This window comes from Pristis pectinata, chromosome 7, assembly GCF_009764475.1.
Source record: "Pristis pectinata isolate sPriPec2 chromosome 7, sPriPec2.1.pri, whole genome shotgun sequence".
Lineage (NCBI taxonomy): Eukaryota > Metazoa > Chordata > Chondrichthyes > Rhinopristiformes > Pristidae > Pristis > Pristis pectinata.
Genome location: NC_067411.1, coordinates 32060314 through 32073965, shown reverse-complemented (window position 1 = coordinate 32073965; position 13652 = coordinate 32060314). Strand labels below are relative to the sequence as shown.

Genomic DNA, 13652 nt, shown 5'->3' with positions numbered 1-13652 from the left:
ACTATTGTTGAGCCCCGTGAAAAATCTCTTTGAAAGGCTTCCACTGTTCCTCAACTGTCCCACCATATTGCCTGTGCTCCTGTCTACGCCAGCCAACTCCTCCCTTATCTCCTTGTAGTCTCCCTTAGTTAGGCAAATTACGCTGGTTTTAGATTGAACTACTGCACCCTCCATTTGTATGAGAAATTCAATCACACTATGATCACTCTTTCCAAGAGGATCCCTAACTACAAGATCGTTAATTTTACCTGTCTCATTGCACAGGACCAGATCTAAGATGACATCTTCCCTTGTAATTTCGAGAAAGCTACTACGGATGCATTCTGTGATGTCCTCCTCAAGACTGCATTGACCAACTTGATTTGCCCAATCTTTGTGGAAGTCCCCCATGACAACTGCCGTTCCATTCTTCCATGCATCAAATATTTCTTGGTGTATTGCCTGTGCTACTGTAATGTTAATATTCAGTGGCCTATAGACAACTTCAACCAGTGAGGTTTTCCCTTTACTATTCCTAATCTCTACCCAGATGGACTCAACATTTTGCTCCTTAGATCTTATATCGTCTCTCACTATCACCCTGATCTCATTCTTAATTTAAGAGCACTACCCCACCTCCCTTACCTTCCTACCTATCCTTCCATATTACCTGATACCCTTGGATATTTTAATTCCCACTCATCTCCACCCTGCAACAATGTTTTTGTAATGGCCACTAAATCATACCCCTTTGTACTGATTTGTGCCACAAATTCACTGACCTTGTTTCAAATACTACAGGCATTCAGATAAAGTGCCCTTAAACTCATTGTCCTTTTAGAATCTAGTAACCTTTGTGTCCTTTCCATTTGACTTTTCTGTTCTCCACTCTTACTTTTCTCTTTTCTAACTTTTACTCTGGTCTCTGCTTTGCTTCCCCCTGCCTTATTAGTTTAAACCCTCCCCAACAGAAGTGGCAAACAATCCCTCTGGGACATTGATCCCAGTTCTGCCCAGGTGTAGACCATCAGGTTTGTACTGGTCCCACCTTAATAGAAGATAAAGCAATTAATTGTATAGGTTTATTACTGATTTAACTGTAAGCCATCATTAATTTGATAGTTTGGCACTGCACTGTGATAGAACGTAATTCAATGGTAAATTAGAATATACTTAGACATGGGGATCTCTTATATGCTTGTAGACTTAACTACTATTTTATTTAAGCGTTTGTTCAGCCTGCAAGTTGGATGATTAATGTAGAATTTAAAATGTCTAGAATTTTACCTTCCAGCCTCTCCTTAACATTAAAAGCATCACTGTACAAAACGGAGTTAAGAGTCGTGTTTGAAGTCGTTGGTTTACGGTCGCAAATATCAATTGACGTCTCTTGGTCAGGATATGTATTAATTTATAGAAATGTTACAGGTAGTGAGGAACACTAGTTATATGGAGAGATTGTCGAAACTAACATTCTAATCTTGTGACTCAAAAAGATTTAAACGTGTTCTGAATTTAAGAATTTGAAGTAGTGGGGAGATGTTTCCGAATGTCAAGGAGATAAATAATCAGACATAAAAGAAACATGGGAATGAAAAGAATTTATAATTAAGTGTAAAGAGAAAGTGTAGAGTTACGCGTGTAAACAAAAATGGGCAATTCTTTCAAAGCACCGGGAAAGGCAGGATTGGCTGAGTAGTCTCTAGTATTGATTGGAGAAATCATAGAGTAGTTAATAGCTCTTTAATAGTAATTGTGCGATAATAGCCAGCTGCTTACAGGTTAAATAGATTTCGCAATTACTGCGCAATACAAGTGACTGAGGCCACCATTTGGCTAGACTCTTAATTCACTGGCAGAAAATAAATGTCGAGTTAAAACTAGGTTGTATATAAATCCTGATCTCAGCAGATCAAGCTTTAAGTCGGCGCCTTGTGAATACAAATCTGACACGTCAACGAGAACTTCCAATGAGAAACTCAGTAGCAGTGAAAGCAGAAAATACTGGAGATACTCGTTAGGTCGACAGATTTACCGGGACCGTTAACCTTTTCTGTATAGATGCGGGGATAACACAAAAATGCTGGAGAAACTGGACCAGATGGAGGGTCTCGAGCCGAAACGTCGACTGCCATTTCTCTCTACAGATGCTGCCCGACCCCGCCGAGTTCTTCCAGCATTTTGTGCGTTGTCCTAGGTTCCAGCATCGGCAGTCTCTTTTTCCTGTGTAGATGCTGCCCGATTTGACGAGCATCTCCAGCCGTTTCTGCTTTCATTTCAGGATTTCCTCAGGAGCGGCTTCGATTATAATCGAAATTTTGGTGTATGGTGCTTCAGTGTCGAGTCCTTCATTGACATATCTGACAGTGCGTAACTCACCAGGTAATACACCAGCTCAATTACTCCAAGTGTGGATCTTCGCAGCACAGGTTTAAAATAAAGCCCCTCAGGAGAATACAATACAAAGTGTGGCGAGTGCACACTGTGCATGTAGAATACCCAGGCAAATTCTGCATTAAACATTATTTGGACTGCTGACAGGTAAAACTGGCAACTCGCAAGAGCAAGTCATGACCAGAACAAGCAGCATTTATTTGTTCCTGGACCTGGCAACCAACCTTCAATGAATGCAACTAGTGTTTGCTATCCACCGCGGCAACATCCATTTCAGAGTCGTCCTACACGTTCATTTATTTTGCAACGCCAGGGTCCATCCTCGGACCGAGCATCTTCTCGCTGCTCCTCCCCGCGCGACGCCGGCCTTCCTCTCGCGAGGGCCGGCCCGGCCAATGGCGCACGGCGAGGCGCTCGCCGCCCGCTGTCAATCAGGCGGCGCCGTCCAATCGGGGCAGGGAAGGGGTGGGAGGGAAAGAGCGAGGGCCGAAGCCAGCGCTGGAGGGAGCCCGATAACGGAGCCGAGGGCCGTAGGCCGAGCCGGCGGAGGTAGCGGCGCCGCGTCGCCAGCAGCTTCCCGGCTCGCTTCACCGAGGGCGACGACAAGAGGGGAGTCGAGGCCCGGCTCCGGCCCGAGCCCCAGGGGTCTTCATCCACCACCAGCCCCCGCCCCCTTCCTCCTCCCCGGCCCGGCTTCAGGGCGACTCTGCGGAGCCTGCGGCCTGGAGCAGGATGGAAGAGGCGGCGGCGGCAGGTGAAGGAGGCGGCAGCGAGTCCGTGGCGGCGGCGGCGCTGCGGCGACGGAAGAACGACAGCTCGGCCGAGGAGAACGAGCTGAGCCCGGTGGCCCGGAGGAGAAGCAAGAGGCCGCGGCCCGCGGGGGAAGAACGGAGCGGCGCCGGCGCGGCAGCTAGCCCGAGTCCGGGGCGGCCGACCTCGGCCTCCGAGTGCGCGCCCAACGACGAGGCGGGAGGCCCAGACGGCGGCGACCAGCACCAGCCGGTGGTCCCCGGCGCAGCGCACGACGACGAGTCGCTGCAGGAGAGGGCCGAGGCCACCGGGCCCAGGACCCGCTCGGCCAGCCACAGGCTCTGCAAAACCAACGGCGGCAACAGGCGGCGCTCCCCGCCGGCCGGTAGCCGGCCCCGAGCGGCGGCCGAAGCCGGCGGCAGGTGCAAGGCGGCTGAGTCGCCCGGGCGCGCCGACAGCGAGAGTGATGGCGAGGCGGAGACAGAGGACCCGAGCTACGAGGTGCAGCAGGGCCGCAGGATCCTCAGCGAGTTTCTGCTGGACAAGCACAAGACCCTGACGGCGCCCTTCGTGCAGCCTGGCGAGCCCGAGGGCAGCTGTCAGCAGCAGCAGCCCGTTTGGTTCCGCAAGATGGAAGAGAAATTCGACAACAACCAGTACGGCGGCATCACGGACTTCGTGGCCGACTTTCGGCTGATGCTGGAGAACTGCTACCGCTTCCACGGCGTGGATCACTGGCTCTCCAGACAGGCTCAGAAGTTGGAGATGATGTTGGAGCAGAAGTTGACGTTGTTGTCAAGGTGAGCTCTTGCAACGTTGCTGGGCTTTGTAGCGGGAGCACGTGAAATTGTACCCAGGATAATTATGAAATGGCCAATCGAAGCAACAATTTGGTTGCAAAAGTATTTTTTTGTTGTTGTTTAAAAAGTCAGTGACATTCATCTCAACCCGCCTGAAATTAATTGCAGTTTTTCCCCATGTCCTTTCAGGGATTAAAGTAATTCAAGTTTATTATTGGTGACGCAAACATAGCGTCGGTCAATTTTACCGGTACGCCGTACCAGTTACTTTTTCTTCTTCCGCCCCTATTTTGTGTTCTCTCTTCCTTTATTTCACCGCGCCATCCCTGCATTTTAATGCAGACCTTGACTTGCGTCTACTGTGTGTTTTCGTAAAAAAAACTTTTAATGCAAAATTCAAAAATGGTCGGTCTAATATTTCAGCATGGAGCAACAGGCTGTCTTTCACAAAGATTTACGTAAGGACGTTTTCCCTTTCGAAGCCTTGTCCCACTTTAGTGTTATGGGACCTTTTTTATTTGTCATCCCTTTCCTTTCCGAGGGAACTTCCAGATGTTCACCGAAAATTTGACAGGTGGATATTTATCCCATTGGCTGTTTTCAACTTGTAATCTAAGTAAAGGAGTAATTTTGTTTCAGCCTTTCCTTGCACGCTTAGGGTAACTTGTTTAAACGTAGTTTGTTTCTTATTTCCATCGTGTAGGTAGCTTGTAATTTTTGACCGACTTGATTTTCATTATTATATTCAGTTCTCCATATTCAACTCAGTTTTTTTCACCTGTTATTGTTCTGTCTTCATTGGTCAATTGGTCCTAACGTAAATCAGATTACGGTCCTCAGAAACTTTTAAGAGTAATTGGTTTAATTGCTTTATAAATATGCAACTGTGAAGCGGCACTGACTAATACAGTACATTGTAGGGAGTATAAAACATTAAAAGTGGCTAGCAAAAGATCTAGGGATGTTGTGAGGAAAACGATTTATTAAGCAGTGAGTAATTATGGTCTGAAGTGCACAGCCTGAAAGTGTGCTTGGTGCAGATTCAATTGTGAATTTCAAATGGAATTTGGATGACTGTTTGAAAGAGAAATTTGTGGGGAAAAGAGGAGGGAGTTGGACTGGTGGATTGCTTGACAAAGAGCAAGCACAGAATTGATGGGCTAAACAACCTATGCTGTGATGAAGGGGGAAATTTGAAAAAAGATATTGGTCCTAAAATCTAAAACTAATTTATTTCCCACTGTGTCTCTGCTGAACCTGCCATTAGAACTGTGTTTTGCACATTCACTGTTCTCTGTGTATGAAGTGTTTTGATATAAACTGTGGATACCTTCTGTTTTCCAAGATTGAACCTGAGTTCCTTAGTTTGAACTCAATGGCTGTTTGTTTCAAAAAATCTTGACTAATAACACCCCTAGAATTCTTCAGAGTAGAAACAAGACTCCAATGTGGTTTCTCTTTCCCTCCTTCCCTAATGGTATTATATCTTTGTAATATGTAGGTATTGCCCAGTGTTAGTTTTGGGGGTTTGAAGAGTCTTTCATTTAACTTTTCTGGACTGCCACACCCTGCAAAAAAAAGTTTCAATGGCCAATCCATCATTTTGTTCACATTTTGACATTGTCTGGCCCTGCTGCCTATACTTTGACCATTTAATTTATATTCCCTCTATACATTTCCTATCTGCCGTTTCTCATTTCAATTGCTTTGCCACTTCCCATTGTTTGGACCCACTTTCAAATTTGGTTCCATCTGAAGTTTTGGGAAGCTTTTTTTTTGTTTCCATCTGTTCTAGTCCTTGTGTTCATTTTCTTCAACTGTTTCATCTCAAATCAAATACAATGCATTCTCAATCTGTGGTGAATTGGTGAGCTAATTAGTTGCATATAATATAAAATTTGTTAGGCTGCGGGAAAACTGTGGGCAAATGAATATGATTTGATCTTGGTAATTTGAAATAGGAAGAGACATATCAATATTGCTTCTCACATTTGTTTTTGTTTGGAGACAACCATTGAAGATTTTTGGGCAGACCAGGTCTCCATTTGATCTACCTGGGATGCATTGTGTGGCCAAATTACTTGCTGTCTAGGCTTACTAATAATAAGTCACCTCTTTATCTATGAAATTATACCTCAAAGTTATTGTCCTCAGTCTAAGAAGCAAGAAATAGAGAAAAGGTGGGAATATTCATCCCAATATGTATTTAAAAACAATTTCTGCAAAATTTCTACCACTCATTCCCTTGAGTTAACAGTATTGCTGCCAGTTGACATTGAATAATAGGCATAACAGCATGCTCTCAACATCAACATCAAAGAAGTGGTCCTTCTTTGTGTTTACACTTCGTAGGCCAGTGAAGGTTGCTCAAGAAATGGAAGAAATATATTTCCTGTCCTAATCTGAAATTTGTGCACATTGCTCTCTACTCAAATACTATAAAGCTGTTTGCTCCACCTCCACCTTAAATGCCCTACAGACGTGGAATCCTACTTATAGAGTTCTGGAGCACTACAGCACAGAAACGGGCCCTTCAGCCCATCTAGTCCATGCCGACCTGATCTGCCTAGTGTCATCTACCTGCACCCGGACCATATCCCTCCAAACCCCTCCCATCCATGTACCTATCCAAACTTCTCAAGTGTTACAAATGAACCCGCGTCTACCACTTACGCTGGCAGCTCGTTCCACACTCGCACCACCCTTTGAGTGAAGAAGTTGCCCCTCAGATTCCCCTTAAATATTTCACCTTTCACCCTGAACCTGTGACCTCTGGTTCTGGTCTCAATCAACCTGAGGGGAAAAAGCCTGCATGCATTCACCCTATTTATACCCCTCATAATTTTGTATACTTCTATAAGATCTCCCATCATTCTCCTGCGCTCCAGGGAATGAAGTCCTAACTTATTCAACCTTTCCCTATAACTCAGGTCCTCAAGTCCTGGCAACATCCTTGTAAATTTTCTCTGCACTCTTTCAAGCTTATTGATATCTTTCCTGAAGGTAGGTGACCAGAACTGCACACAATACTCTAAATTCAGCCTCACCAATGCCTTGTACAATTTCAACATAACTTCCCAACTCCTGTACTCAGTTCTCTGATTTATGAAGGCCAATGTGCCAAAAGTTCTCTTTACGACCCTATCTACCTGTGATGCCACTTTCAAGGAATTATGGATCTGTATTCCCAGGTCCCTTTGTTCTACTGCACACGTCAGAGCCCTACCATTCACTGTGTAAGTCTTATCCTGGTTTGTCCTCCCAAAGTGCAACACCTCACACTTGTCTGCATTAAATTCCATCTGCCATTTTTCAGCCCATTTTCTTAGCTGGTCAAGATTGTGCTGCAAGCTTTGATAGTCTTCCTTGCTGTCCACTGCGCCCCCAATCTTGGTGTCATCTGCAAATTTGCTGATCCAGTTTACCACATTATCATCTAAATCATTAATATGGATGGTAAACAAAGGATTCAGTGCCGATCCCTGCGGCACACCACTTGTCACAGGGCTCCAGTTGGAGAGACAACCAGCTTCTACCACTCTCTGGCTTCTCTCGCTAAGCCAATGTTGAATCTAATTGACTACTTCATCCTGAATGCCAAGTGACTTAACCTTCTGGACCAGCCTCCTATGTGGGTCTTTGTCAAAGGCCTTGCTAAAGTACATTAGACAACGCCCACCACCTTTCCTTCATCAACCTTGGTAACCTCCTCGAAAAACTCTATAAGATTGGTTAGATGTGACCTACCACGCGCAAAGCCTTGTTGCCTATCCCTAATCAGGCCCTGTCTATCCAAATATTTGTATATCTTGTCCCTCAGAGTACCTTCCAATAATTTACCCACGACCGTCTTCAGGCTCAGTGGCCTATAATTTCCCGGCTTATTCTGAAAGCCTTTCTTGAACAACGTAACATTAGCTATCCTCCAATCCTCCGGCAACTCACCCGTGGCTAAGGACGTTTTAAGTATCTCAGCCAGGGTCCCTGAAATTTCTGCACTAGCCTCCCACAGGGTCCGAGGGGACATCTTGTCAGGCCCTGGGGATTTATCTAACTTAATTTGCCTCAAGACAGCCAGCCTGTAATCAGGATATGGTCCTTGACCTCACTACTCTTTTACCTCAGTTTTATGGTTTCTGTCTGTCTCAGAGTAAATACAGATGCAAAAAATTCATTTAAGATCTCCCCCATCTCTTTCAGCTCCATGCATAGATGACCCCACTGATCTTCAAGAGGACCAATTTTGTCCCTTGCTACCCTTTAGCTCTTAATATAACAATAGAAACCCTTGGGATTCTCTTTCACCTTGTCTGCCAGAGCAATCTCATGTCCTCTTTTTGCCCTCCTGATTTCTCTCTTAAGTGTTCTCCTGTATATCTTGTACTCCTCAAGTGCCTCATTTGATCCTAACTGCCTATACCTGATATGCACCACCTTCTTTATCTTTAGCAGGGCCTCAATATCCCTCGATAACAAAGGTTCCCTAAATCTGTTGGCCTTGCCTTTTATTCTGACAGGAACATACAGATTCTGTACTCTCAATATTTGACTTTTGAAAACTTCCCACTTAACCAAGTATCTCTTTGGCAGAAAACAGCCTATCCCAATGCACGCCTGCCAGATCCCTCCTCCAATCGGCCTTCCTCCAATTTAGAATATCAACCTGAGGACCAGTCCTATCCTTCTCCTTTATTATCTTGAAACTAATGGAATTGTGGTCACTAGATCCAAAGTGTTCCCCGACAAACACTTGTGTCACCTGCCCTGTCTTGTTCCCTAAGAGGAGATCCAATATCATGCTCTCTTTAGTTGGGACCTCTAGATATTGATTAAGGAAACTTTTCTGAACACATTTGACAAACTCTATCCCATCCAATCACTTTACAGTATCGGAGTCCCAGGCAATATATGGAATATTAAAATCCCTGCTATCACAACCTTATATTTCTTGCAATTGTCTGCTATCTACAAATTTGTTCCTCTAAGTTCCGCTGACTATTGGGCAGTCTGTAGTATAGTCCCATTAATGTGGTCATCCCTTTTTTATTTCTCAGTTCCACCCATATTGCCTCAGTAGATGAGCCCTCCAGTGTGTCCTCTCTGACCACTGCCATGAGTAATGCCACCCCTCCCCCTTTAATACCTCCCTCTCTATCATGTCTAAAACGTCGGAACCACGGAACATTGAGCTGCCTTCCTTGCAACCAAATCTCACTGATGGCTACAACATCATAGTTCCATGTGCTGATCCATGCTCTAAATTCATCTGCCTTTCCTACAATACTCCTTGCATTGAAATAGATGCACCTCAGAACATTAGTCCCACTATGCTCATCAATCAATGGATTTCTGTCTTTGCTTGTATGCTTAACATCTGCTTTCCCCACAGCTACTCCACTGCTGCCCTGTAACTTGTTGCCTTTTTTTTAACTGACTATGATCATAAGAGACAGAATGAGGGAGACATCGAATTTGGGCCCTTAATTATACGAAACATTAATGAAGTTCTGCATGAAGGTTAAAAATTTGAGTCATTAGGAAGCTAGCACAAGTATTGAAAGCCATACATTGTCATATGATGAAGGTACTTTCTAATCCATAATGATAATGAGTGCTGAGGCATAATTATGGTGTCATTGATGAAAGTTGAAAACTGAAATGCTGGTATCTATATTTACATGTGTTCAAAATTGTAATATAGAGAGAAAAAGTTTCACTAGCATTTAATTACACTTCTTCAACTTTCAGAAGTCATGATTTAATTTGCAACCTTGGTAGGATGGTTATTTTTGATATGCAAAGTCTCATCCTAATTTATAGTTTTAATCCTCAACTACAACAATCTTTTGTGATAGGTAACCATTTTCCTCTATAATGATATGTATGAGATTTCTACAGTCTTAATAGTTCTTGAATTAAATCTACCTCAGGGTGTTAAGGGAAGCAAGGGTGGAGACTGCTGGGACCCTTAGGGAGATTTTTGTGTCATCTTCAGCTGTGGGTGAGGTATTGGAAGACTGGAGAGTAGCTGGTGTTGTTCCCATATTCAAGAAGGGTGGTAGTGATAAACCAGGAAACTACAGGTCTGTGAGCCTTACATCAGTAGAAGGGAAACTATTGGAAAAAAGTTCTTATGAATGGTATTTATGTTCACTTGGAAAGGCAGGGACTGATTGAGAGTGTCAGCATGGTTTTGTGCATGGGAAATCCTGCCTCACAAACCTGTATAAGTTTTTTGAGAGGCTACTAAAAGAATTGGTGAAGGCAAGGTGGTAGACATGGGATACATGGCCTTTAGCAAGGGTTTTGACAAGGTCCTGCATGGTAGGTTGGTCCAGAAAGTTGGGGCACATGGGATCAAGGTGTTTTGGCAAACTGGATCCAAACTTGGCTTGGGTGATAGGAGGCAGAGGACAGTGGTGGAGGGTTGTTTTTCTGACTGGAAGTTTGTAATCAGTGGTATACTGCAGAGATTGGTGCTAGGACCTTTATGTTTGTCACGAAGAGAATGTCTGATAAGTAAGTTTGCTTATGACAGGAAGATTGGTGGAGTTGTAGATGGTTTTGTAGGAAGCAGAGGGGCATTGATCAGTTGGAAAGTTGAGTGGAGTGGTGGCAGATGGTATTTAATCCAGACAAATGCATTTTGGGTCGTCTAATACTGACTGGACATGTACTATAAATGCAGTGACTCTAGAAGCCACTGATGTACAGAAGGACCTTGAGGTACAAGTTCATAGCTCCCCGAAAATAGTGACATGGGTGGATAACATAGTGAAGAAGGCATTTAGCTTGCTTGCCTTCATAGGCAGGGGCATTGACTATAAGAGTTGGGACATCGTGTTGTTGTTGTACATGACATCGATTAGGCCATCCTTGCAACATTGTGTGCAGTTCTGGTTGGCACTCTATTGGAGAGTGCGAGAAAGAGTGCACGAGAGCTTCACCAGATTTTGCCTGGAATGGAGGGCTTTAGTTAGAAGGAGAGATTGGATAGGCTGGGATGGTTCTTATTGGAGCACAGGAGGCTGAAGGGTGACCTTATAGAAGTTTATAAAATTATAAGGGCCGTAGATAGGTTGGATGGTCAGTCTTTTCCAAGGGTAGGGGAAGCTAAAACTAGAGGACATAGACTTAAGGTTGAGAGGTGAAAGATTTAAAAGGGATCTGAGGGGCAAGTTTTTCATACAGAAGGTGATGGGTATATGGAACAAGCTGCTAGAGGAGGTGGTAGAGGCAGGTACAATCATAATGTTTAAAAAGCATTTGGACAGATACATAGATAGGAAGGAAATAGAGGGATATTGACCAAATGCAGGAAATGGGATTAGTGTAATTGGGCATCTTGTCTGCATGGATGAGTCGGGCCGAAGGGCCTGTTTCCATGCTGTACAGCTCTGACTCTATAAAAATAATTATTTGTGTTTAATTGTTTTGAAAGTAATTGGATGTGATGTCAGTGTTTCATGTCTCTATCTATGAAGAATCCATCTTTTTTTTCTGCTGTTAATAATATCACCTGAACGCATTTTCTTCCAAAATTACAACCTGATTAATCACTCAACTAATTAATAATTTTGTGGTTTTATTTAGTGGAGACAGTTATTTCCAGAATGTTTAATAGCAACTATTAATGTAAGGGCAAATGTAATGCTGGGTTTTAAACTTTGCATGACACCAAGTAAGGATTAATTTCAGCTTGTTGAGAATTAGACCGTTTTAAAAGCTGGATTTCGTTTTGATCTAATATTTTCTTGATTGGATTCTGACCAGGGTTTGTATTTCCACTTCCGGCATTACAGCCAGTTAACTTACTATGTAGAATGTTTTGTAGGTTCCACTTTAATTGTTTGCAATTCATTGTAAATGATATAGCTGAGTGTGCTTGCAGTTTTGACAGATTCCGTGTTGAGGACATAAGAATAGATAATGTAGGAAAACTACTTTGCTCTTGTGAATGGTGACTTAATTCCTTACATTCCTAATCTCTGTGAACTTTTCCTTAAAATGATAATTTGTTCAATAGAGTGCTTGTATGGAAAGCCAACACTTTACTTGAAAGTAAAATACTGTAGATGCTGGAAATCCAAGAAACAAAATGCAGGAAAAACACAGCAGGTCAAACGGCATCTTTGGAAAGAAACAATATTTCTGATTTTTAAACTTATTACATGAGAGGAATGGGGACATTATTCTAATTCCATAAAATATCTTCTTTCAAGGAAATGTGTTCATAGTCATGCAGCACAGGAATCGGCCCTTCTGCTCACCGTGTCCATGCTGGCATTCAATTAACCATGTACACTAATACCAATTACCAGTACTTTGTGCATAACCTTCTATGCCTTGGTAATTCAACTGCATGTCTAGTTACTTCTTAAACATTGTAAGAGTACCTGTTTCCACCAACCATTCAAGCAACGTGTTCCAGATTCCATCTATCATCTGTGTTTTTAAAAAAAAAACCTTCCTCAGATGCCTTATAAACCAATGCCCCTCTTTTCTTGATACCTCTATTATGGGAAAGAGTTTCCTGCTATATATCCTATCTGTGCATCTAGTAATTTTGTATACCTCAATCTGTGTCCCCTTCCTGCCTGCACCCCCCCCCCCCCCCCCCCAGCTTCCTCCACAACAAGGAAAACAATCCCAGCCTATCCAGTCTTCATGAATGAAACACTGCATCCCAGGCGATATCCCAGTGAATCTTCTCTGCTCCCTCTCTAATGCAATCACGTCCTTCCTATAATGTGATGACCAGTTCTCCAGCTGTGACTTAACCAATGTTTTATAAATCTGTATCAAAACCTCTCTGCTCTTGCCTTATATGCCCTGACTAATGAAGGCTAGTATCCTGTAAGCCTTCTTCACCATCTTGCCTACCTCTGCTGCTGCCTTCGCAGATCCTTGGACTTGTATACTAAAATCTCTCTGTTCTTTAATACTCCCAGGACTCTACCATTCATTGTGTATGTCCTATCTTTATTTGTCCTCCTAAAGTATGTCACCTCGCATTTGCCAGAATTAAATTCCATTTGCCATTGCTCTGTCCATTTTTGCCAACGGAAGACCATTGTCTTTGCTCTCAACAACATTATCAATTTTTGTGTCATAGTTATGTAGCAAAAGAATGGCTTTTGAGCTGGCAGCTTCTTACTGGGTTCCTTTCTTTTGCAATTCCACCCGTTGCCATCTATCCCTATTATCTATCTGTCTTGTCTCACTTGCTCCTGAAGAACTTGCTGACAAATGAATATATTTTAGCTCAGTCAATGAGTGGTCAATTAGCCAGAGGGTGGTGAATTTGTGGAACTCCTTGCCACGTACAGCAGTGGAAGCCAGATCAGTGGGGGCATTCAAGGAGGAGATAGATAGATATCTAAATAGTCAGGATATCAAGGGATATGGGGATAAGGCCGGTAATTGGGATTAGAATAGTTTTTTTTTTTCTTCTTCTTCTTCCCCCATTCCCCATTTCTCATTTCTATTTCCCTTTCCTTGGAGCAGACTCGATGGGCCGAATGGCCTGCTTCTGCTCCCTTGTCTTGTGATCTTGTGAGTGAAAGCTATGAGTATAGAGCAAGTTTCCAACTCCTGATCTAGTGAGCTATATGCTTATAACTTTCTCATCTCTGGTGGATTTACCTTCAGCTTTCTTGTTATCTTGTTCAATTAGATTAACTGTTGTGCATTGCTAACACTCAAGGATATTATTCACTTCTGCTTATT

The 13652-nt window shown here is 43.4% G+C and overlaps 1 protein-coding gene across 1 annotated transcript in view; it reads left to right on the top strand.

The window, feature by feature from the left end:
- Positions 1 to 2995: 2995 nt before the first annotated feature.
- The window catches only part of LOC127572815 (uncharacterized protein KIAA2026), a 61157-nt gene continuing 50500 nt past the window's right edge, over positions 2996 to 13652 (top strand). The window contains exon 1 of the mRNA XM_052020460.1: positions 2996 to 3923. Coding sequence (XP_051876420.1) covers positions 3106 to 3923 — 818 coding nt within the window. The 5' untranslated portion in view covers positions 2996 to 3105. The remainder of the gene's footprint in view (positions 3924 to 13652) is intronic.